General features: G+C 46.6%; 6 protein-coding genes across 6 annotated transcripts; 3 read left to right on the top strand and 3 right to left on the bottom strand.

Annotated features, from left to right (window-relative positions):
* Window positions 1-330: 330 nt before the first annotated feature.
* SERLADRAFT_464779 (uncharacterized protein) lies at window positions 331-3,078 on the top strand (the record flags this gene model as incomplete). Its single annotated transcript, XM_007317164.1, has 12 exons — window positions 331-643; window positions 703-757; window positions 821-1,019; window positions 1,078-1,144; window positions 1,226-1,324; window positions 1,426-1,699; window positions 1,754-1,851; window positions 1,931-2,007; window positions 2,071-2,108; window positions 2,205-2,593; window positions 2,674-2,816; window positions 2,876-3,078. The coding sequence occupies 10 exons, from the start codon at window positions 428-430 to the stop codon at window positions 2,348-2,350; spliced, it is 1,269 nt and encodes a 422-aa protein (XP_007317226.1).
* Window positions 3,079-5,089: 2,011 nt separating this feature from the next.
* On the top strand, window positions 5,090-6,772 carry SERLADRAFT_368530 (uncharacterized protein; the record flags this gene model as incomplete). The annotated part of the gene is made up of 11 exons (XM_007317163.1): window positions 5,090-5,110; window positions 5,158-5,223; window positions 5,287-5,397; window positions 5,450-5,544; window positions 5,603-5,700; window positions 5,776-5,957; window positions 6,030-6,166; window positions 6,225-6,393; window positions 6,468-6,542; window positions 6,595-6,672; window positions 6,734-6,772. The coding sequence occupies 11 exons, from the start codon at window positions 5,090-5,092 to the stop codon at window positions 6,770-6,772; spliced, it is 1,071 nt and encodes a 356-aa protein (XP_007317225.1).
* Window positions 6,773-7,067: 295 nt separating this feature from the next.
* Window positions 7,068-9,035, bottom strand: SERLADRAFT_436868 (uncharacterized protein; the record flags this gene model as incomplete). Its single annotated transcript, XM_007317162.1, has 3 exons — window positions 7,068-8,428; window positions 8,478-8,649; window positions 8,817-9,035. The coding sequence occupies 3 exons, from the start codon at window positions 9,033-9,035 to the stop codon at window positions 7,068-7,070; spliced, it is 1,752 nt and encodes a 583-aa protein (XP_007317224.1).
* A 216-nt stretch (window positions 9,036-9,251) lies between these two features.
* On the top strand, window positions 9,252-10,734 carry SERLADRAFT_464773 (uncharacterized protein; the record flags this gene model as incomplete). The annotated part of the gene is made up of 6 exons (XM_007317161.1): window positions 9,252-9,530; window positions 9,632-9,786; window positions 9,852-9,888; window positions 9,947-10,104; window positions 10,177-10,400; window positions 10,460-10,734. The coding sequence occupies 6 exons, from the start codon at window positions 9,313-9,315 to the stop codon at window positions 10,610-10,612; spliced, it is 945 nt and encodes a 314-aa protein (XP_007317223.1).
* A 1,887-nt stretch (window positions 10,735-12,621) lies between these two features.
* Window positions 12,622-14,341, bottom strand: SERLADRAFT_414821 (uncharacterized protein; the record flags this gene model as incomplete). Its single annotated transcript, XM_007317160.1, has 9 exons — window positions 12,622-12,729; window positions 12,781-12,858; window positions 13,084-13,175; window positions 13,266-13,356; window positions 13,406-13,430; window positions 13,536-13,722; window positions 13,865-13,899; window positions 13,959-14,100; window positions 14,207-14,341. 6 exons carry the CDS (start codon window positions 14,339-14,341, stop codon window positions 13,272-13,274), a joined length of 609 nt encoding a protein of 202 aa, XP_007317222.1.
* Window positions 14,342-15,002: 661 nt separating this feature from the next.
* Window positions 15,003-19,897, bottom strand: SERLADRAFT_436866 (uncharacterized protein; the record flags this gene model as incomplete). The annotated part of the gene is made up of 29 exons (XM_007317159.1): window positions 15,003-15,359; window positions 15,413-15,631; window positions 15,680-15,721; window positions 15,778-15,791; window positions 15,847-15,891; window positions 15,962-16,008; window positions 16,075-16,107; window positions 16,160-16,253; window positions 16,316-16,383; window positions 16,433-16,536; window positions 16,588-16,631; window positions 16,682-16,960; window positions 17,012-17,084; window positions 17,141-17,247; window positions 17,305-17,502; window positions 17,558-17,589; window positions 17,640-17,660; window positions 17,708-17,887; window positions 17,943-17,968; window positions 18,044-18,117; window positions 18,173-18,200; window positions 18,256-18,277; window positions 18,327-18,402; window positions 18,454-18,524; window positions 18,586-18,660; window positions 18,712-19,038; window positions 19,091-19,189; window positions 19,235-19,573; window positions 19,626-19,897. 29 exons carry the CDS (start codon window positions 19,895-19,897, stop codon window positions 15,003-15,005), a joined length of 3,366 nt encoding a protein of 1,121 aa, XP_007317221.1.
* Between the last annotated feature and the right edge of the window lie 572 nt (window positions 19,898-20,469).

The following is a 20,469-nucleotide window of genomic DNA, read 5'->3' as shown; positions in this document are numbered from 1 at the left end:
ATATCTGCCTGTTCTCGAGCCCAAGTCCTGTGCCAGCTTGTAGCATGCCTTCGTCAGCGATCGTTTATCATTGATTCTGCTTCAAGAGAGCGCGAGCTTTAAGCGATCCAGATGTAGACTTTATTCGATGAAGGCTGTAACAAGAATAAGGCGTTGACATATACATGCTATTCGACATTCAATATTCAATGTTGGAATATTATTTGCTCATCGTGGAGACCATTGACACTATACAGCAAAGCTTGGAATTGATCGTGAAAGTGTGGTGTCCGGTCACGAACATGCCCGGTACCGGCTACATAAAAGGAGACTGTTACGTGAAGATAGACCATTCCAAGGTTCAACTAGTTAGATTTGGTATGTGCGACTCTACGGTCTTCCGTACCAGCAGAACCATCCCAGTACCACTTGAACATACTTTGCTTTAATGTTAACGTCCATCATACGTTCTAGGTTCTCTCCAGCCATCATGCAAGCATCAAGAGCTGCTTCGACCCACACCGCGAGTGGTCGTGCTGCACTCCTACAAAAGAATCCGGACGACGTCGTGATTACCTTCGCCAAGCGCACTGCTATGGGGAAGATGAAGAAGGGACAGTTTAAAGACGTGCCAGTCGATGAGATGATGCAGGCTCTCTTCAAGGTGCGTGTGCTCCCTGTCGTTGTAGCTTACATTGATGTTTGACTATCACAATGGGACAGGCAACACTTGAAAAGACGAAGCTCGACCCGTCAAAGATTGAGGATATTTGCGTAGGTGAGTTATTCTCTAAATATCACGTGGAGATTCCTCATTATCATGATAATACTATTCCTACAGGGACATGTCATCCGCCATCCCCCACCTACGTTTCCCGCGCAGCTGCACTTGCTGCTGGCATCCCACACACCGTCCCCATCTCGTCCGTGAACAGACTATGCTCATCAGGGCTCATGGCAATAAAGCATATAGCCCAGGCTATCCAGGCTGGTGAAATCTCCCTCGGTCTTGCTGTAGGTATCGAGAACATGACACTTAAGTACGTCTCATCTTGCTGCACCGTTTCGCCTAACTGAGCTTCTCCTTAAATTCCTTAGTCCACGCCCAACGCCCATCGTCACAGAGGCAGTAGACCAGCATGGTCAGGCTCATGATTGCATTCAGGTAGGTGCGTTTGGTGCTCAACACGCCCGAGTTTGCGTGAGTCTGTCGTAGTCATGTACTGATTAACTGACGCTATCACAGCCCATGGGTTGGACGTCCGAGATGGTAGCTCAGACTTACAACGTCTCTCGCCAAAAGCAGGATGAATATGCTCTGATATCACATACCAGGGCCAGTGAGGTACGGTTATTTATTGCCTATCACCCATTCTCTACACCTCCGTTTTTCATCTGTACTACCGTTACGCCTGGGTACTATACTCACTATGTAATTTTCTCTAGGCTCTCGTTCGTGGAACGTTCGCCTCGGAAATCATCCCCGTTGAGATTAGAGGGGCTGTCATCTCAGTCGACGACACAGTCCGACCAGGTGTTACTCTTTCCTCTCTTGGTGCACTCAAACCCGTCTTCCCAGACTGGGGCGATGCTTCCACAACTGCAGGGAACGCAAGCGGAATCGGCGACGGTGCCGCCATCTGCATGCTTACCACGCGGGAAAGGGCAGAGAGGGAGGGAATGGAGGTGCTGGGGAAATGGGTAGGAGCCTCTGTAGTAGGTCAGTTTGTCTTATTTATCGAGGGAACGGGATGGAGTCTGATGGACAGCTTAGGTGTTGAACCTCGCTATATGGGTATAGGCCCTATCGCTGCTATCCCGAAGGTCCTCGCCCAGCATGGTCTTTCGAAAGAGGACATTGATGTCTATGAGGTGCGTAAGCCACCATCCACCGAAAGGGGGGAAACGTGGACTACATCGTTTATATTGACATGGACTCGCGCGCCAACAGATTAACGAAGCCTTTGCGTCCCAGTTCGCCTACTGCGTCGAGGAATTACAAATCCCAATTGAAAAGATTAACCCAAAGTAAACCGCCTAATGAACTCTTATATTTTTACTTGTCTAACAGATATACTTCTTACACTGCAGTGGTGGCTCTATCGCCCTCACACATCCTCTCGGAATGAGTAAGTCTGATTAGCCTTGCCTTGACTTCCTTCCTTCTGCTTTTACTTGGGGTTTCTCGTCCTCGTCAACTCTGGAGCTGATTTTTGAATTCACAGCCGGTGTTCGACAAGTCGTCACAGGTCTCGCCGAACTCCAAAGGCGCAACGCAAAGTTACTATGCACGAGCATGTGCGTGGGCAGTGGGATGGGAGCCGCAGGCATCTTTGTCAATGAGGCCCAGGGGATCACAGCCAAGTTATAAAAAGACTCGAACAATTCACAATATAGTAGTTATGTATGTTCCGCGTGTCATGGTGTCATGTTTCATAATGTTTTCTGTATGTATACTACTAACCACACAATCACAATTTGGAAGCGATTTGTGATTTGACGGCATCCAGTGCGTTGCTCACGATCTCCGTCATTGCAATAACCGCTTCTTCCTCTAGCGTTCGTCCGATGAGCTGTAGAGAGATGGGCGCGTCCTTGAATGTCTCGGGCTCGTCTAAACCAGGGGTGAAAACGCGAATATATCAACAAACGATTCAAACACAAGAAAAAGCAGCCATGAAGAATGAAACGTACACATTTCATAGTAAACCTTATCAGTGTCGTTGAGGAAAGTCTTCCGCGGTTGCTTGGCATCGATTGCCGTGTCGACGGCCGAGACGGGGAAAATCGAAGCAGTATAGTCCAGTGCGTTCCAAACTGTGGTGTATGCAGTGTAGCTAGAGTAAAAAGGAAAACTCAGATCTGCAGAGTGACAGAGTAGTGGGCAAATGCTAACGTGTTCAATCCGTGAGGTGGTGCAGCATATGGTGCAGCAGGTCCTATGATGGCGTCCACAGGCCTACCTGTGCCCGTCTCTCCAACAGTCGCCTCCCACATATCCATGTACTCCTTCCGCATGTCTCGTCTGCCTTTCTGGATCTGCCAGAGCTTGTACGAGGAGATGCCAGGTTGGTGTGCAGGGCATGATTCTACCGGGGGAAGAGTGGGGGGTCGCATGGAGGTGAAAAGTGGTTCAGAAGAGGGAGTAGTCACGACGGTGAAGTCTTCAAACGAGGCGGAGTGCCACATTCCACGCTGAATTGCTGTAATTGGCTCTCATGTAAAAATGAGGAAAATGTGAGACTCACTGCCGCATCGCAGAGTTCCTTGTGTTTGAGTGGTTTCCAGTTGATCACTACGCATTAGTCAACGTTAGTCGTGACGCTTTTGCGAATAATAAAGAGAAAGAACAGGGATATTTACCTTTATGCCCCGCTTTCAGAAGGGCTGCCTTTACCAACTCTAAACTTCGCGTTATCGGCGGGTGTGGGACGACAGTTCCATCATGCCACATGATAGCAAAACATAGACCCTTTCCCCGTCCGTGGTCAGCGAGCTCATATTCATCCTCGTCCCACTTTTTCCGCGCCGCGAGAGGGTCTTTGAACCATGGCTTCAGCTCGACAACGGCTTTGGTGAAAGCTTTAAGACCTGCGAGGCTGGTGGTGATGGGCCCGAGCACGGAAGGGAGGGAGTCTTGGCCCTCGAGAGAGTTCAGTGCACCAGAATAGGGAATGCGGCCGTAGGAGGGACGAAGGCCGTAAAGGCCACAGAGTGCAGAGGGGATACGAACAGAACTAGGGAAATATGAAGGTAAGGATAGGTGATATAATGATATGGTGCTATGATGGTACAATACGTACCCTCCGATATCAGAGCCCACACCGAGGGGACTTCCCTTGAGCGCGATGAGAGCTCCTTCACCTCCAGATGACCCTCCCGATGTCAATGAGCGGTTATACGGGTTTGTAGTCCTTCCAAAGACATGATTACATGTTTCAGGAAACTGCAATACGTTATGGGTTGAAGTTTCCGGTTGCGGTAGTTGATTTGATGACTCACCATGAGCGTCTGGGGTACGTTCGTTCGCACGTACAGAACTGCGCCGGCTTCCAAGAGGATATCGACGAGGACAGCATTCTTGTCAGCATATTTACCTACCCAGGACGCGTATCCTAAAGTAAAGAAATGCGTACAGTAGACTATTAATTGATAGTCTATATAAGCTTACCCATGACTGTCTCCAAGCCTTCGATAGAAAGTTGATCCTTGAGTGAGATTGGCAGCCCATGGAGAGGCCCAACTGGTGTACCAGTTTTCTTGAGATGCTCATCGAGCTCTGCAGCACGAACAAGGGCGCGGTCGATGAAAATCTCAGTAAGGCAGTTTACCTAAATGTCAAATTAGCGCTGTCGGATAGGACGAAACGCAAAAAAGGGTCAAACTCACGAGTTGGTGAGCGATGATAGCCCTCTTGGAGAATGCTGTAGTGACTGCGACAGCTGACCATTGGCCACTGGCTAGCTTTGGGAGTAGGACATCGATAGTTGCGTTGGTTATCTCGAGCTCGTGAGTGGTTAGCAGGCCACATTTTTCCGGATAAGAAGTCACATTGAGGACCGAGTCAGGAGGCGAGGTAATGAGCCATTCTTTGGGGATGAGTTCTTGTTGGCGTTTTCGTTTGTCGGCTACGAGGTCGGACCAGAGTGGCATTACGAAGCTAGAATTCGGATGAGGCGGTGAGGATGGATGCTGAAAGCGCTATGGACGTTAAGATAAGGATAGCGAAGATATAAGCGGAGGTGCAGCGAACCTTGGCTGGGAATTCGAATGCTTGCATTAGAATTGTATGCCTGGTTTGGCAACGATAAGAACATAGTTCTCATGCATGGCAGGTGTGGCAGCGACGGCCATGGCATATTGATATGAATGCGTTTGGGCGTATCACTATCATTCTCGTGTTCTTGGTCGCTAAAGAAAGATAAGCAAGTCATAAGACTTGAATGCTGAATTCAGTCACGAGAACGCGTGAGGTCACGTTATCGTCACATGGTCACGTCGCTCCCTCCGACGCGTCAATGACCTTTCAAGGATTCTAGCATTTACCACCACAGGCCCTGCAACCGTGATTCTGCATCACAGGCTCTAAATATCGTCCTTATTTTGTGCAATGTCTCTCTGGGTTGACAAAGTATGTTTTGCAGCTGTCGTTCGGTGTCCACATTAACTATTTTCTAGTTCCGTCCAAAAACACTGGACGACTTGCATTACCATGAAGGTCTATCCGCCCGGCTCAAGTCGCTAGTAAGTATTTACCACAATCAAAAGAGTCCTGCATATTCTGAAGTCTAGCTTACTTACTCATAGGCCGCTTCTGGCGATTTTCCCCACATGTTATTCTACGGCCCTTCAGGAGCAGGAAAAAAGACCCGCATAAGCTGTACTCTGAGACAATTGTTTGGAAGTGGCGTCGAAAGGGTGAGTGGGCTACCTTTCTGCTCCCCAGAGACTACGGTAAACGGTCAAGTAGCTGAAAATCGATCAACGAGTGTTTCTATCACCGTCAAAACGGAAACTGGAGATAAATATTGTTCAGAGCAACTACCACATCGAGATTACTCCAAGGTGTGCATTCGTGTCAAATCATACATTTTTTATTAAAAACCACTCGCTCAAAATACAGTGAAGCTGGAAACTATGACAGAGTGGTCATACAAGAACTGCTCAAAGAAATAGCACAGACCCAGCAAGTTGATCTAAACGCAAAACAAAGATTTAAAGGTGACTTCAAACCTCTTCTTCCTTTTTCAATTGTGAATAGTCCCGTCTTATCATACGATTATACAACTCCAACAGTGGTCGTTATCAATGAAGCAGACTCACTTTCTCGAGATGCACAAGCCGCACTTCGTCGTACCATGGAAAAGTACATGTCCAATATGCGGATCATACTATGTGCCAACAGCACGAGCAGACTAATCGCCCCCATAAAAAGTCGGTGTCTGCTGATGCGAGTGGCCGCGCCCACCCCTGAAGAAGTCTGTTCCAAGTTTCACTTCAATGCACTTCGAATTCCGTGGACACTTTTTTAATTTTATTTACTTTTTTAGATGCAAACTGTATTACACCACGTCGCGAAGAAACTCAAATTTGATCTTCCGGACGATGCATCTAAACAGATTGTTGACGATTCAGGAGGCAACCTACGAAAAGCCCTGCTCGTGTTCGAAGCCCTCAAGATGCAATCGTAAGTTCTTTTCACGTACCCAACTAAACACCGTTCACCCAGATATTATGCACAACAGTCCAGATCTCTCAGGCTCCCTCGCGATAGCCAAGCCCGACTGGGAAACATATTGTCATAAGGTCGCTGATCTGATCGTGCAAGAACAGTCCCCTGCTCGGGTAATGGAAGTGCGAGCCAAGTTCTACGAGTTGCTGAGCCACTGTATACCTCCTACTATTGTTCTGAAGGTGAGCACTCCATACCTTCTTTCATGAGGTTGGTTTTTTCTGAGCGGGGATTTCCGCTACGAACCAACTTGAAGACGGTGGCGGAAAGAGTTGTGGAAAGAGTGGACGAGAGCTTAAAAGCTGATATTATGCACTGGGCTGCGTTCTATGTACGTTTTCAGCATGTCGCTACCTTAGTGCTAAACAACAAAACGCATTCAGGAGGGACGCATGAGAATAGGCAACAAAAAGATATATCACCTCGAAGCATGGGTAGTCAAAGTGATGAGTCTGTACAAGGCGAGTTTTTACATGTTAACATACATGTCCACGGTCAATGATCACCATTTTTGTCATATAGCATTTTGTTTATAATTTCGATATGTCGGAATTTGAGTAATGGAAGGGAGCGGTCGAGCTCACTGTAATATCGGTCTAATATGGCGTGTCCCTGCTCCAAGGACCCGGACCCTCGTACAAGTTATGGAAGACGGCCAATAAAGACCTCAAGGCCCTACCTTTAACTTTGTCATTGCAGAAGCTCTGGAGTAACGTGCTCGAGTAAAGCCGCACGAGATTACTGAAAAGTATCGATATCCCAAAACCTGGTTAGTACAGTAGTATAGTATCAGTGTTCTGTCTAATCTCTGTACCTACAAACGTCCGAGGTAAATAGGAAGTATGATATGTACTTCTCATACATCGAATCTCCGAAGCTCGACACCTCTCACACCAGCACTAACTATCCTTCGTTCATCAAATACTACCGTCCCTTTCTCAACTAGCTCTGATTCCTCCATATTGAGACTGATAGGGGAAGCAACCACTGCTCCTCCAGTATCAGATCCTTCAAGATCCCAAACCCAGATGCCTCCGTTTACACCAAGGCTCACACATCTCCCATCTGCGAGGGCGAGAGCACTGACAGGTCCTATGGGACCGTGCAGCGTGCGCACAAAAGATAGCTTGGGTGTATGTGAAACGCCACTAGACGAGGGGAGATGTAAGCGGTAGAGTTGAAGATGTGTTGGAGAGTGATGTGCTGTGGCAATAGTGGAGTGAGCTGTGGGTTGCGGGCTTGTATGAGGGTTGCTAGACGAAGAAGGCGGGGAGGTATGGGGTGTATCTCCTGGTGCGAGTACAACCCATTTTCCGTCTGTCTGTGTGTCTGCGACTTGTGTCACCTTGCGACCCCACTGCTCACGGATCGTTTCAAGCTTTCGCTCGTCGATCCAACCTTGTGGAACGTCAAAAGCCCGCGCGGTCCGAGTTGTGCTGACCTCCAGGGGACCAGACGGTGCTGTAAGCCCTGACGTGGTGGAGTCAAACGGGTGTGACGAACTTGGTGACATAGTGTTAGAGTGCGATATTATAAGTTCGGTAGCACCAACGCTCCAGTGGGCGGGGTAGACTGGTACTGCGTACGCAAGTACGAGTTTATACGTTCCTAAAGTAGGCATGGCGGATAGTACCAACGAACTGGGTGGATGGCTCGTGAACGACGTGAGTGTTTGCACGAGTGAGACACTGTCATTGCTGAGATCATAAATGGTTAGCACGAACGAATCGGAGAGTGTGACGAGAACGGGGTGGTGGTAGGCTGCGTGTGTTATCGGTGCGCTGAGGGAACGGGTAGTGCTGGATGGGACGTATGCGAGCTTTGGAGAAGAGTTAGAGGAGGGCGTGGTGTAATCTAGGTTGAAGACACTAAACTCGCCGGTGGAGAGCAAGGCGACAAGGCGGATGTGGTGAGAGGGGCGGAGGGAAGGTTGACAGGGTTTATTTGGGGGAGATTGGTCGAGTGCGAGAGCTGTGATTCTGGTGAGGGTGTTGTGAAATGTGGATCTGCAGACTAGTTTGTGGGTAGCGACTGCTCCGCCATGAACATATAATGACGGTCGAAGGCAGCTGTCGGACTGAGCTACGATAGTCAGACTTCCTGCTAGTAGTACGTGTGTTTTGTCTGTTCGGGTCCTAGGCAAAGATCGGGGTACTTCTGATGTTTGCGACAGGGCCAAGTCGACTGGAGTGTTCATGTTTTCGACAGAGCAGCGACCTAATTTCGACATGAGATTATACCGAATGGCAAGAGAAGAAGGACAAACCACTTCTCCAGTTAGAGCTTATACGGTACATCCATTTCCAGTCTTTCAGATTGTCGGGTTTTGCTCTTCCAGGTAAAGGCTTGACTTCTCTCCCGTCTGCACGGCCAACAAAACCTCTACCACCTCTCAGTCTGGGGCGCCCGTAGTCTCGAAGGTACAAAGCTTTCCATAGCTGTGTGAAAGCCGACGCCGTGACAATATCGCAATTTTATGCAAATGTTTGTATCCAGCATGGTGCAGTGCATGGTGCAGTAGAGGGGGTATTGATATAGAGAACAATAATCCGGTAAGTTCAACATTCTGCTGCTTGCGTAAAAAAAAAATGAATCAAGTATGTACCTGATTATCGCTCGCAAGCCTCGCCCAATTGCTATTTGTTGCCTGGATCGCGCACAGGTCCGTGCTGCCTAGAAATGAGAATATGGATAGTATGAGTTCGTCGTAGAAGGCATCGTCAAACGTTGTCGAGACCGGTGCTGAAGATGACGACGAGGGCTGTAGAAAATGAGCTCGTTTGAGCGGAGGGACTGGTGCAGACGGAAGACGATGCTTGGACATGGTGGTTACAGTAAAGAGATAACGGGGGGACCACAGGCTTCCCCCGTCCGGACCGGCATCGGCCATAAATGTGGGTATATAGCCAAATATATCTATTTCCTACGTTCAACTATGTAGGAATTACATGGTAATACACTATATAAGGTGATAATGTCCTATATTTGCGAGGTTTGCACAATTAATCGCATAAAAGTACGATGGCGTGGAAACGCACATGCCCCGGTCACCTTGCGGTACTCCGTGTTCAGCTCCGCCTCGTCTCTATCGCTCACATATAATGGCCCCTTCTCGAGGTCCCCAATCTCTCGCTCGTAACCTCCACACAACGCTCGACGGTCATCGGGGACCTGTTCACGTTGTACGATATGCCAAAGGAACCTCAAAATACGTCCTCAGTGGAGGACAGGACCGCACCGTTCGGCTATGGAACCCACAGCTGGGTACACAAATCAAAGTTTTCCAAGCGCACGGATACGAAGTTCTCTCGATAACTGTGTGCGTATATGCGCCTAGGATCTCCCCGGGTGACATGCAAAATGTAACCATAAGTAAGGACGTGAACTAATTCCTTACGTTTGATTCTTGTGGTATCACAGGAGCCATGACAATGCTAAATTTGCATCTTCTGGCGGAGACCGCTCAGTATTTTTATGGGACGTCGCGTCAGGGGTAACGACGAGGAGACTTTCTGGTCATATGGGCAAAGTACACGTCGTCGAGTTCAATGCAGACGCGTCTGTCCTTGCTAGCGGTTAGTTTAGTTGTCGTTGAACTGTTGGCATGCTTAGCTAGCACGATTGATATTGTCATCGATAGGTTCATTTGATGCTACAGTAAGACTATGGGACCTTCGGTATGTTTGCACAAGCAGTTGTCAAGCTATCTGCTCACTTGGTTTGCTACGCCAAAAGCGCTCAACCACGAGCTCCCATTCAAGTCCTCGAAGAAGCTCGAGATGCTGTACAAACCATTCATATCGACTCCACTACTATAATAGCAGGATCCATCGATGGCCACGTCCGTACTTATGACCTCCGCAAAGGCGAGCTTCGGTCTGATTACATTGGTCGTATGTATGCATGGTTTTATTGTCTTAAATCTCATTGAGCTTCTCTTCTTTTGTTCTTGTCGAATAATATAGAGCCTGTCACGTCGGTAGTGCCAACGGCTGATGGGACTACATTACTTGTCACGACGTTAGATTCGCACATTCGACTATTCGACATGCTCACTGGTAAACTGTTAAATGACTTTACTGGCCACAAACACGCCTCATATCGCTGCCGTGCGTGTTTCGGACACGGTGAAGCAAGTGTTGTGTGTGGAGACGAGGATGGGCGTATATGGGCATGGGATTTGGTTGATGTGCGTAAAGTTTCTTTTTCATTCCTAAATTTCTCCCAAGCAATAATGATACTTTGCAGGCAGGAATCCTCCAGCCGAATCCTCCGCCAAAGGTACACGAAAAGGTTATAACATGGACAGAACATCACCCCACTGACCCCAGTGAAATGATTACCGCCAGTGCTGATGGCACAGTCAAGGTATGGCGACATCCTAACTTAAACCCTGATTAGTATCATGCATTCGTCATCGTGTCTTCTGCCTCTTGATAATCCCTTCAAAAATTATTACACCATGGTGGTCATTTTCATGTAGAAATGTGGTTATGCATTTTCTTTTGACTTTCTGGCCCACGCAGTGTCGTGTTTATGAGGAGTCAGTACGATTATAATCACACCTCCCGAGTCGCTCTCGTAAACTTGCCTTCGGTCACCACGCTGTGTATGGAAGGTGGTGTAATTTACTCCGCTCTCCCGGCGCTTCCCCACTCCTTGCTATCACATGCAGACGATGTTTTTTCTCATTCTGGTTGACGCCTTTTTCTCAATGGGACTAGGAAATTGTAATTTTCGCGGTGGGTTAAAAAGGTACGTGATGCTGAACAAATTAGGCCTCTGAGGTATGTGTAACTTGTGCTAGGTACTGGAACTCTCGGTCCTACTCATCTCACAGCTCTTCATTCAAAAGTCGTATCTGTTCTTGAATTGCAGCCTAGCGAGACGAAACTTGGTTATCGAAAATATGTCTCGTACGTCTATTGATCTATTAAGTTCCTGATAATTATTACCGGTCATCAAGGAGTCTCTGGCTCTATATTAGAAACCGAGCAAACAACGAAATTTGCGTTACAGTCGAAATGATCTATAAAGTATAACTCTAATATCAATCTAGTTACTGTTCTCACTCACCGAAAAAAACAGGTGGAAGCTGAGGGAGACGATCCCCAGTTTCCACGGCCAATCAGTTCGTGTTCCCTATGGACTGCCCATTTATATTGCAAACGCAATTTAGCTAAATACTCCCTTTGCATATCCAACTTCACACCCGCCCCACAGATGAACGTCTGCGTACCCCTGCACAAAGCTCGTATGTATCACGGAACTTGAGCGGTCATTGTCTCGGGATCATTAATATCCATAACCTTCTAGGGATAAATTTTTACCACTGAAGTGCTTGATTCAGGGGGTGATGTGGCCGACATACTAGAGAACAGTATCACAGTATGAGTTCGATTGCTCAAGCTCATTGCTGCGCTATATCGCTGCCGTAACAACCTAGCCTTGCATTACATCCCGCGGGTCATAGCAACCGTCCTGAGTCTCTCACCAGATTAAGGTCAGTTACCCTATCGCTCACTTCTGCCAGATTCGCAGCTCACAATTCAGACGTACGGGAAGATCTTGATATAATACCCAAAGGAACTCCAAATTACTCGACTATTTTGGAAAGCTTCATCTATGCTTCAAAAATCAGACTTTTTGTTGAGCAGTGGGTTGACGCAGACGCAGACGCAGAGCTAGCTGTCAAATAATATAGTGGAGTCCTCCAATCATGTCTCCCTGGACATCTACTGCTGCCCGAGCCCTGACTAAAGCGATGATAACGCTCTCGAGGAAGGGGATACCTTTGAATCAGCGTATCATCTTCATCCACATTGGAGCTTGAGAGCACAACACTTAGTGGGTTGTTAAATATTCCTGCCCTGGATTCATCTCTCTCGCTTGATCTTTTGCTTATGTATGGTTTCGTGGTGCACCCGCATCCGCTAGGATGCAAGCGTCCAGAATCGGATAGCGAGTCGATTAAGCAAAGAAAAGAGTCGAAGTCTGTATAAGATGTAGTATGCAATATACAATCAATACATAATTACACAAACGGATGGAGAGGACCGGTCACATCTTCATATATTAAATAAATGAAATTAGAGATGAGTTGTGCCAGGTCTATGAACGCGCCTTTCCAGTAGCTGAACCGAGTCCATTTTCTTGGGAAAAAAGCGTTCCAGATCAAATCGTCTATCGCTGATTGTCTGCGTTGCTTTAATATCGAGCATGGAAATATGTGATGTGACTTCGTTCCTGCCAAGCGATAGGAAAATGGTTTCATCATCAGAATCGCTGTGAGCGGAGGCATATTATTGGAAGTCCCAGATAAGGCGCCCAATTACATGTTCCGTGTTTGAATTGGGTAGGACTGCGATAGGTAGAACCTTTAATTTCACCCCCTAGCATCATCCGAGTGGTTATGGGGGACAACAATGTCCATGGCGCTGAACACCGAGGGGCGTGGTCTTTGCTTGAGGAGTTGACCGCGGACGAGATCCGTTCCCGTACAGGCACCTTCGGCAGTCCTATGTATGACTCATGCTGATCTGATTGAAAATTCTATCAAAGCGACTGACTGGCGCGTTAATATCCAGACCTTCCTCGTCGTTTAAAGATACACCTTCGCAATCGAGGGAGTTCAGGATTGTTAGTATCTGGCAATGAAAACGAAAAACAAACGTCCGCGTTGGCGGGTGTACGAGCCAGTCCAGAAGAATAAATAGTTCCATTAGTCCTATATAGTTATTCACGGTGGGGTCTTGCGATCTCATCTTTTCAGGGGAAGTAGACGACCGTGAGAAGGCACTATGTCGCTATCTGTTGTTTTAGGCTCCCTGAAATTCTCCCCGTTTGTTTTCCTTGGGCGACTACGAACATACCTTTTGACTGATACTATCGTTGGACACCGGATGCAACCGGTAAGAGATATGCACTTGGGCCTCCAGAGGCTCAACGATCACTGCACAGGTAGCTAGAAAATTGTCAGATGTAGAATATAGTATAGAGAATATAATTGTGAAAGAATTTAGTGAATAGCTTATCTGTAGCAACAACGACAGACCCGACACTATGCTCTTAAACTCCAGAAGTGTGAATTTTGAGGGAAAGATGGCCAGATTTGACCAGATCTCGTGCTGGGAATATTGCAATATCTTTCTAGAAAACGTCAATAGGTAGACCCCTACAATGCCAGATACTTACTGAGCTGATTGGGGCCTCAAAGCGTCTGGAGAAACGAAAACAATGATGGAGTCGTGACTAGGCGACCGAAACAGGCAATCACACACCAAGATAATCAATCAAGGACCGCTAGCTCCGCTTCGGTACGTACCGCACATACCACCAGCGTCAGGACTTGGTGTGACCTGGCGGAATTTGACTTGTAAGCTCCGCCTGATTTGGTCTGTGAGTGCCGCTGTGACCCAGTGTGACCAGAAATTGCAGAACCATTCCAAAACATGTGTCGTCTTTTCGGTTTTGTTCCGCTGCTCCAATGCTTCAAGTTCTTGCTTATTTTTCTACATAGACAGCTAGAAAACTAAAAACTATATCTACTGGTCAAGTTCCGACAGTCTAAAGCTCAACGACTGGTGAGTTATTCAACTTCTCCCCAGACCAATTGCACCTATTGTCCAACGATAGTACGGGAGCGCCAAATACAAAAGCGTCAACGATGATGCCGGTCATTTCTGGGCCTATGACGGCGGTTTAATCGGGACGCCCAAGTTCAGCTTCGGTACGGCCTAGAACGAACTCGCTCGGTTGTATATGCGGCCCAAATCGACAGAAATCCATTCACCAAGGTCCCTCAGTCTTTCAATAAGGCCCACGGGTCCAGCTTTTCCCTGTTTTACTCCCACATTTGTTTTTCGCCCCCCTCTTCTATCGAAGACGAACTAGAGTAGTGATGACAGTTCTTCTAATGATTGAAAACAATAAAATAGGAGGCGCAGCTATGGGTTCTCACCTCCTTTACTAATTTATAGAAGTGATACTATATACTTGCACCGTTGTCGACCCTACAGGCGCGTCCAAGTTCCCCGAATTTGATTCCAAACTCTCAATATCAACGAGGTTGTGGTCAAAGCCAGAGACGGCCGAACATAAAAAGGTCAAAACGATTTTGCCAAAATACATGTCATATAACTTACATCGCCATGATTTGAGCCTGGCAAAGGCGACATTTACGTAACGTCGCGTAAGGTCACAGTCATCGTTATTGTGACTGTGACACCACGTCTGGTTAATTAATAGCTCGACACAGCAAACTCGCAGTCAGCAGTGAACACAGCAGTAGTGGAATCTGGTACTGTCGTTGGCTGTGACTGCATCCGCTGATAATGTTTGCGGAGTGCAGAGCTGTCATGAGAATATCAGAAATCTCGATATCCACTTTCCATTCCGACCCTCAGCCGCCACCATAAAAGAAGCGTCTTGAAATCGCTCCTTGTTATCGATCTGGATACTGAGGCACAGGGGGCACAGGGCTATCCTCTGATACCTGGGTAAAACGGGGCCGTCAGGGGCGTGCATTTGTTAGGTCATACCAAAGTACTTTTGTCAAGAAGTCATACACGTGCCACAACGATGAGGGAAAAGTTATTATTATTTATACTAAGACTCATAGCTATAGTATATGTGCTAAGAAGCCAAGATGTAAACATATTTTTTCAAGGTAAATCAAGAACGCTTACATGACTGTCCGTGTGATACGGACGATTCCATGCTTCCTTGGACTCCGATGCAAGCTAAATACTGGTTGAGGCGTAACCTTTGAGAATTCTACCGCATTTGTTAATCACGCATTTGCCCCCTCGGGTTCCTGGAAGTCTGCACCACCATCGTCCAGTTTTGAGGTCGAAGTCTTTTCAAAGAGGAAGGATACGGTTCCCCCCGGGACATCTCTGACAGTCAGCTCCGCTGTTTCCTTCTCCAGTGCCGTGACATTATCTATATCAACAGCTGAGAGGAGCGAATCGAGCCTTGTCTGTTGCTTTATGTATTCTTCGTTCTTGTCCATGTCCTCAGGCTCCAAAGTATAGATGAGCCTGCGGAGGATATCATCACGAATATCATCTCGAGCCAACGAACGCAAACAGTTGACATGTTTCCACTCCCCAAGCGCAGCTAATTCGGCTTTCTTCTTTCTGAGATACTGTGCAGGGCATTTTCAGTCAGTCCCCATTTGTCATTACAGATACGCCTCACCGCCTTATCCATCTTGTCCAACTTCTCTGGTTTGACCTGGGAGGCAGTGACAAAACCCATTTCGGATCCACTATCTTCACCCAGATCGCCAGCTTGTGAACAGTCGATCGTGTTTCTAACTTCCGTGAGAACCTCTTTGTTGCTGGTACCACATGGACATTCGAGAAGATCGTGTGTATTACAAGCTGTGTTTGGATGAATACGGAAAATATCTCGAAGCTGATATTTATTAGGATAGTCCACTAACATGATTGTAACACGACTCACATCTTTTCGAGAAAATGAGTCTGATTTGGACCCTGAAGTTCCCTGTAGATTAATATACTTCAGCTGAACACGACGCATGCTTTGTACCAAATACATACAGAACCCATGAGAGCTGTCATATGCCATTTTATGAGCGTCAAGCAAATAACGATAGCCTAGCTACTTACAATTACTCAGCCCGATCTTAGTCACCTGGCGCTGATAGATTTTTTCTAGAAGTATGGAATCATTAAGTTGTATGAACCACACTAATTGCCGAAGAATACTCGCCATCGATAGTACCTGCCGTGAGGAATCGGTAGATGAAAACTGGGCGCTTTTGACCATCACTGTGATACCCCGCATCACAAAATACATCATGAGATACGGCCCATCATAAGTCCCCTGGAACATACCGATGTATCCTTGCCATAGATTGCAGATCATGACTGGGCACGGATAATCGATGTCAAGTTCGGAAGAATAGATAAGTTGAATCACCTCGGATTCCAATCTGAATCAATCAAGCATAACCTTGAAGCACCGATCAAGTTGAGCCCGACACCACCGGCTTTGGAGCTTAGCAGAAATAGGACTGAATTTATATGGATCGTTTATCTCATCAGTACACAGGCGAGATCCAAGATGATTACTCACAACGACTGTATTGAGATGATTTGTTGAATATGTTCACATATTCCTGCCTCTTGGCTGCAGGCGTTTGTCTGGTTTGGAGATAAGAGATAAATCTGCCATAGGACGAACTGTATTTACCCGTCAAGACGAAAGTATGTATATGATTTCTTCATACAGAACGCTTCGATGATATTCAGGGTAGAAGTGTAATGAGAAACAATTATACATTTTTCGTCCGTATACTGAAAACAACCATCATCCCATGTCTGGCTTACCAAAAAGATAATACGCACCTCTCGAATGGTCTTAAGGAGGTTTGACAACGCCGACAGTTTTCCTCATGGAATGGTCTGAGGACCAACTTAATGAAGAGATAAAGTGACTCACCACTAAGGGAGAAGTCTTCTATTTGTGCGTGCCCAGGAAGTAACTTCAATGCCTCTTCGATTCCACGTTGTTTGAATGAATTATTTCCCAATGCCTTTGCCTTGTCGGCTGTGGCCTTCAGCAGTATGGGGCTATTACTAACTTTCGTTAGTACATTGATCAAGGCAAGTGATTCGGCTGTTGAGCTCTGTATAATATTGTCCAACTTGTCCGCGTTAAGGATGGTAGAGAAGATGGAGAGCTGTAACCGCGTGGGCGTCACGAAGACGACATATTCATCTGTGATACAAAGTTACTAGCAGAGTGGGGAGACAGGCGGATACAACTTACGTTTAGGTGGAAGGTAATTCTTAAGAATTGTAGCTTCACGCCTCAGAACAAAGCTCTTCGCAATGGTAGACAGCTGTTGACCAGTACATGCTCATACCAAGTGATATACATATGATGATAACTACACACCTGTGAAGAGCGAGCTTCTCCGATTTCAGTGTCCTTATCCGTGCAGTCAGGAGCACGGCTTCTGAGGATTGGCACCTCATAGACCCGACGGAACGTTGTATAATCGTCTACATGGATAATCCCGCGGTCTATTATCCGCTCTACGGTATCCTAAAGCCACTTACCGAGGAGTCCAGGATTGCAGAAATCTGCCTGCGCCTTGTCTAGTAAAAAGAATTCCGAGGAGAAAATAAATCTCACCATGGCATGAAATTCGCTCAGATCGTTTTGTATTGGAGTCCCGGAGAGAATAATCCGTCGCGGCGTTCGAAGGGCTCTGAACATAGTTGACGTCTTATTGTTGGCGGACTTTAATCGATGTCCTACGTAGTTATGAAAGACCGCTGGTTACATTATTCATGAATTGAATTTATTTACCTTCATCGCATATAATAAGTCCAATGGGTGGGCTGAAATTGCTTCAGTGGATGACAAAAGTTGCTCAATGAAAGTCACGTACTTGCAGTAAGCCAGGTCAGCACTGCGGCTAGTTCAGTATTTACAGTAAAGGAAATACTAATCACATACATGACCGTCCGCAAACGCTCGTATCCAATAATCAATACCTGGTGAATTCTCCTGTAATGCGCCCTTCGGTTTTTTATCGGCGAAAGCCAAAGTAGTAATTTGACGCACGAATTGATAAATTGTTTGATGACCGCCTTATCTTTGTCCCCTGTAAAGACGCCTACGCGATCCCTACCAAGCCTGTACCATCGCTGTTCATGTGTTACAAAACAAGCAGGCCAAGGAGTATACTGACCATTTATGAAACTCAGCACGCCAGTTCTGGGTTTTCGAGTCATGCAAACATCAGCATATAAACACGAGCATATAAACATCGTATGTCAGAGATGGACTGACATTGACTAAAGAAACTGGGCAGACGATCAAAGCCTTGCCGATAACAGGCCCAACACCCGCATATGGATTTTGTTCTTGACAATATATTTCTATCAGGACCCATGCGTAAAAAGTAAGATATCTCCTCACTCAGAAGAGTCCACACAAGCATAATCGTCTGTTGAACATGTACCTCAGGGAAAATTCTCGGCCGCATGAAAAGCGAAGTATACCTGTAGCGTCTTTCCTAACCCCCTGCAATTGGATCAGCGTGGAAAGAGCGGACCAAGCAAAGAACACGAACATTTCGTCAGCAAGAATACATCCTTGGCCTTCATGTTTCCGCAATCCCATGACGCAATCGTAGAGGAACCTAACGCCTGTTGCAAAATGTTATCATGAAACTTTAGTCAATTTCAAAACGGAAGCACCTTCTACTTGATGGGGTCTCAGGTATCGCGCGATGATAGGATCTAGTACTACCGGGACAATGGGTAGATTCCTGTGAAGCGAATGTATTTTCAGCTACATAGTTAAGGCACTCGACCGCGATGTTAATGAACTTTTTATTATACTTGTTCGAGTGCTCTTTGGTTGGAGCTTTCATAACTATAGCACCCTCAACTTCAGGGTCATGCCTGCAATATTGAATTCATAAGGAGAACATTGATAGGACAAATTCCACATACAACGGCCCTTGCAGTTTCAACTTCTTTGGCGCCTGCCCATAGAATGACGTGGGAGGCACGAAGCCTTTTGAGGGCTCCACATTGGCAATGTCGTCTGATTCATTTTCATTTTTCACGGTCGTATTCGCTACCCGAAATGAGAAGGCAGGATTTGATGAAAGTTGTGAACTTTCCGGAACGTCGTGTTCGGCTTCAGTCACCATAGTTCCGGTAATGGCAGGCATCTGCGAAGCATTTACTTGAGAATCAAGCTCGATCTCTTTCCCACCTGCCCTGAAGCTATAACCACTGTATAACGGGAGACCGTCCCAATCCCTATGGCCAAGGCTGGAGCCCAGGTAAGATATTTGTGGTGAAATAAGAGAGGAAACATTCTTACATTTTTCCGCGGTCAGATATTACAGTCAACTTCTCGCCTGCAAAGCTAACAAATGCATCACCATCCCACGTCTTGTGTTTCTTGGCTTGGGGTTTACGCCTTAAAATATGAGTACGACCACTCTAGTTGAGTAGCAACACTTACCAGTTGGCTGTCCAGTGTGAGCTCTGGCCTTGAGTTTTCGTGGAACTTGACTTTGTAGAGACAAGATCAACAGGATGGAGAGGTATACCTTTCTTGCCAACGAGTGGTGTTTTATACGGAGTACCCAACCCACCAGGCTTTAATGGTGTAAACTGTTTGGAAGGTTTAGACGAGCTCGGTTGGGGCTGTATCGACGATATGACAGCTCCCCGACCAAAGCATGACCCTGAGAAGTAGTCCGCTCGAGATATGGCATGGTCTATCCCAATTTCTTTCCCACCCAAAGTGTATTCTCCTCCCTCCACAGCTTTTGGGGCATTCAGGCTACCAGCACCCATGCTATGACAGAGCCGATCAATGACTTTCGTTTGTAAAGCAAATTAACGCATACAATTTGCCTTCCAAGTCGTACAGTGTGCCCTTTATGCCGTTCAGTACCAGCACAGCATCCCCATCCCAAGTTTTGTGCTTTTTGTACTGGGGTGCTCTCCATTGTATCATCCAATATTCTGGTCCTTTATTGCTAATTCCTTCAGAATTACTGAAATCTACACCACTTTGACGTGCTGGCGAATTTAATTGGCTGCCTTTATCCAAGGCGATTCTTTTTCTGCTGGATGATTCTTGTTCAAACTTGCGTTTTTCTCCTGCCGCTGACGACATATTTGCTGGCATATATGCACTTGAATGATATGCCTCGTGACAGTCAAACGACAGTAGTGGAAAGACGGAGCTAGCTGCCGCGCGACGACTCTGCCAGAAGTTGCGAACCGACAAAGAAATACAAGACGTAAGTAGTGGTGGTCGACGCGACAGGACGCGACTAATAATATCAAGCGCGTCGTCGTATTGCCGGAGGATGCCGATGGATACGTCTCACACACAAACAACATAAATTCAGCCTAGTTTTTAAAGAACCAGCAACATGTCAGTCTCAAACTCGTCAAAACTGGGTACAAACCATCCCTCTAAAATTGACAAAATTTCAGCCTTTCATAAAAATCTATATCTATAAAGTAGCTTAGCCAGGTCGCCGGATAGGCTGAAATTATGCTATTTGTGAGAGTCACCCCTCTCGAGCTCCCGACATGGCTGTTCATGCCCGCGGTGTACCATTACTTAACCCACAGTCAACTGATACCTCCTAAGATTGAACAATACGATAACAATACATTTATACATTGCACACCTACACTTAGACCGATGAAGTGGATGGAACTAAACTAATATTAGTG

Source organism: Serpula lacrymans (assembly GCF_000218685.1).
Source record: "Serpula lacrymans var. lacrymans S7.9 unplaced genomic scaffold SERLAscaffold_6, whole genome shotgun sequence".
In the NCBI taxonomy this organism is placed as follows: Eukaryota; Fungi; Basidiomycota; class Agaricomycetes; order Boletales; family Serpulaceae; genus Serpula; species Serpula lacrymans.
Note: the sequence above shows the minus strand (reverse complement) of the source record. Positions and strands in the feature narration are given on the sequence as shown.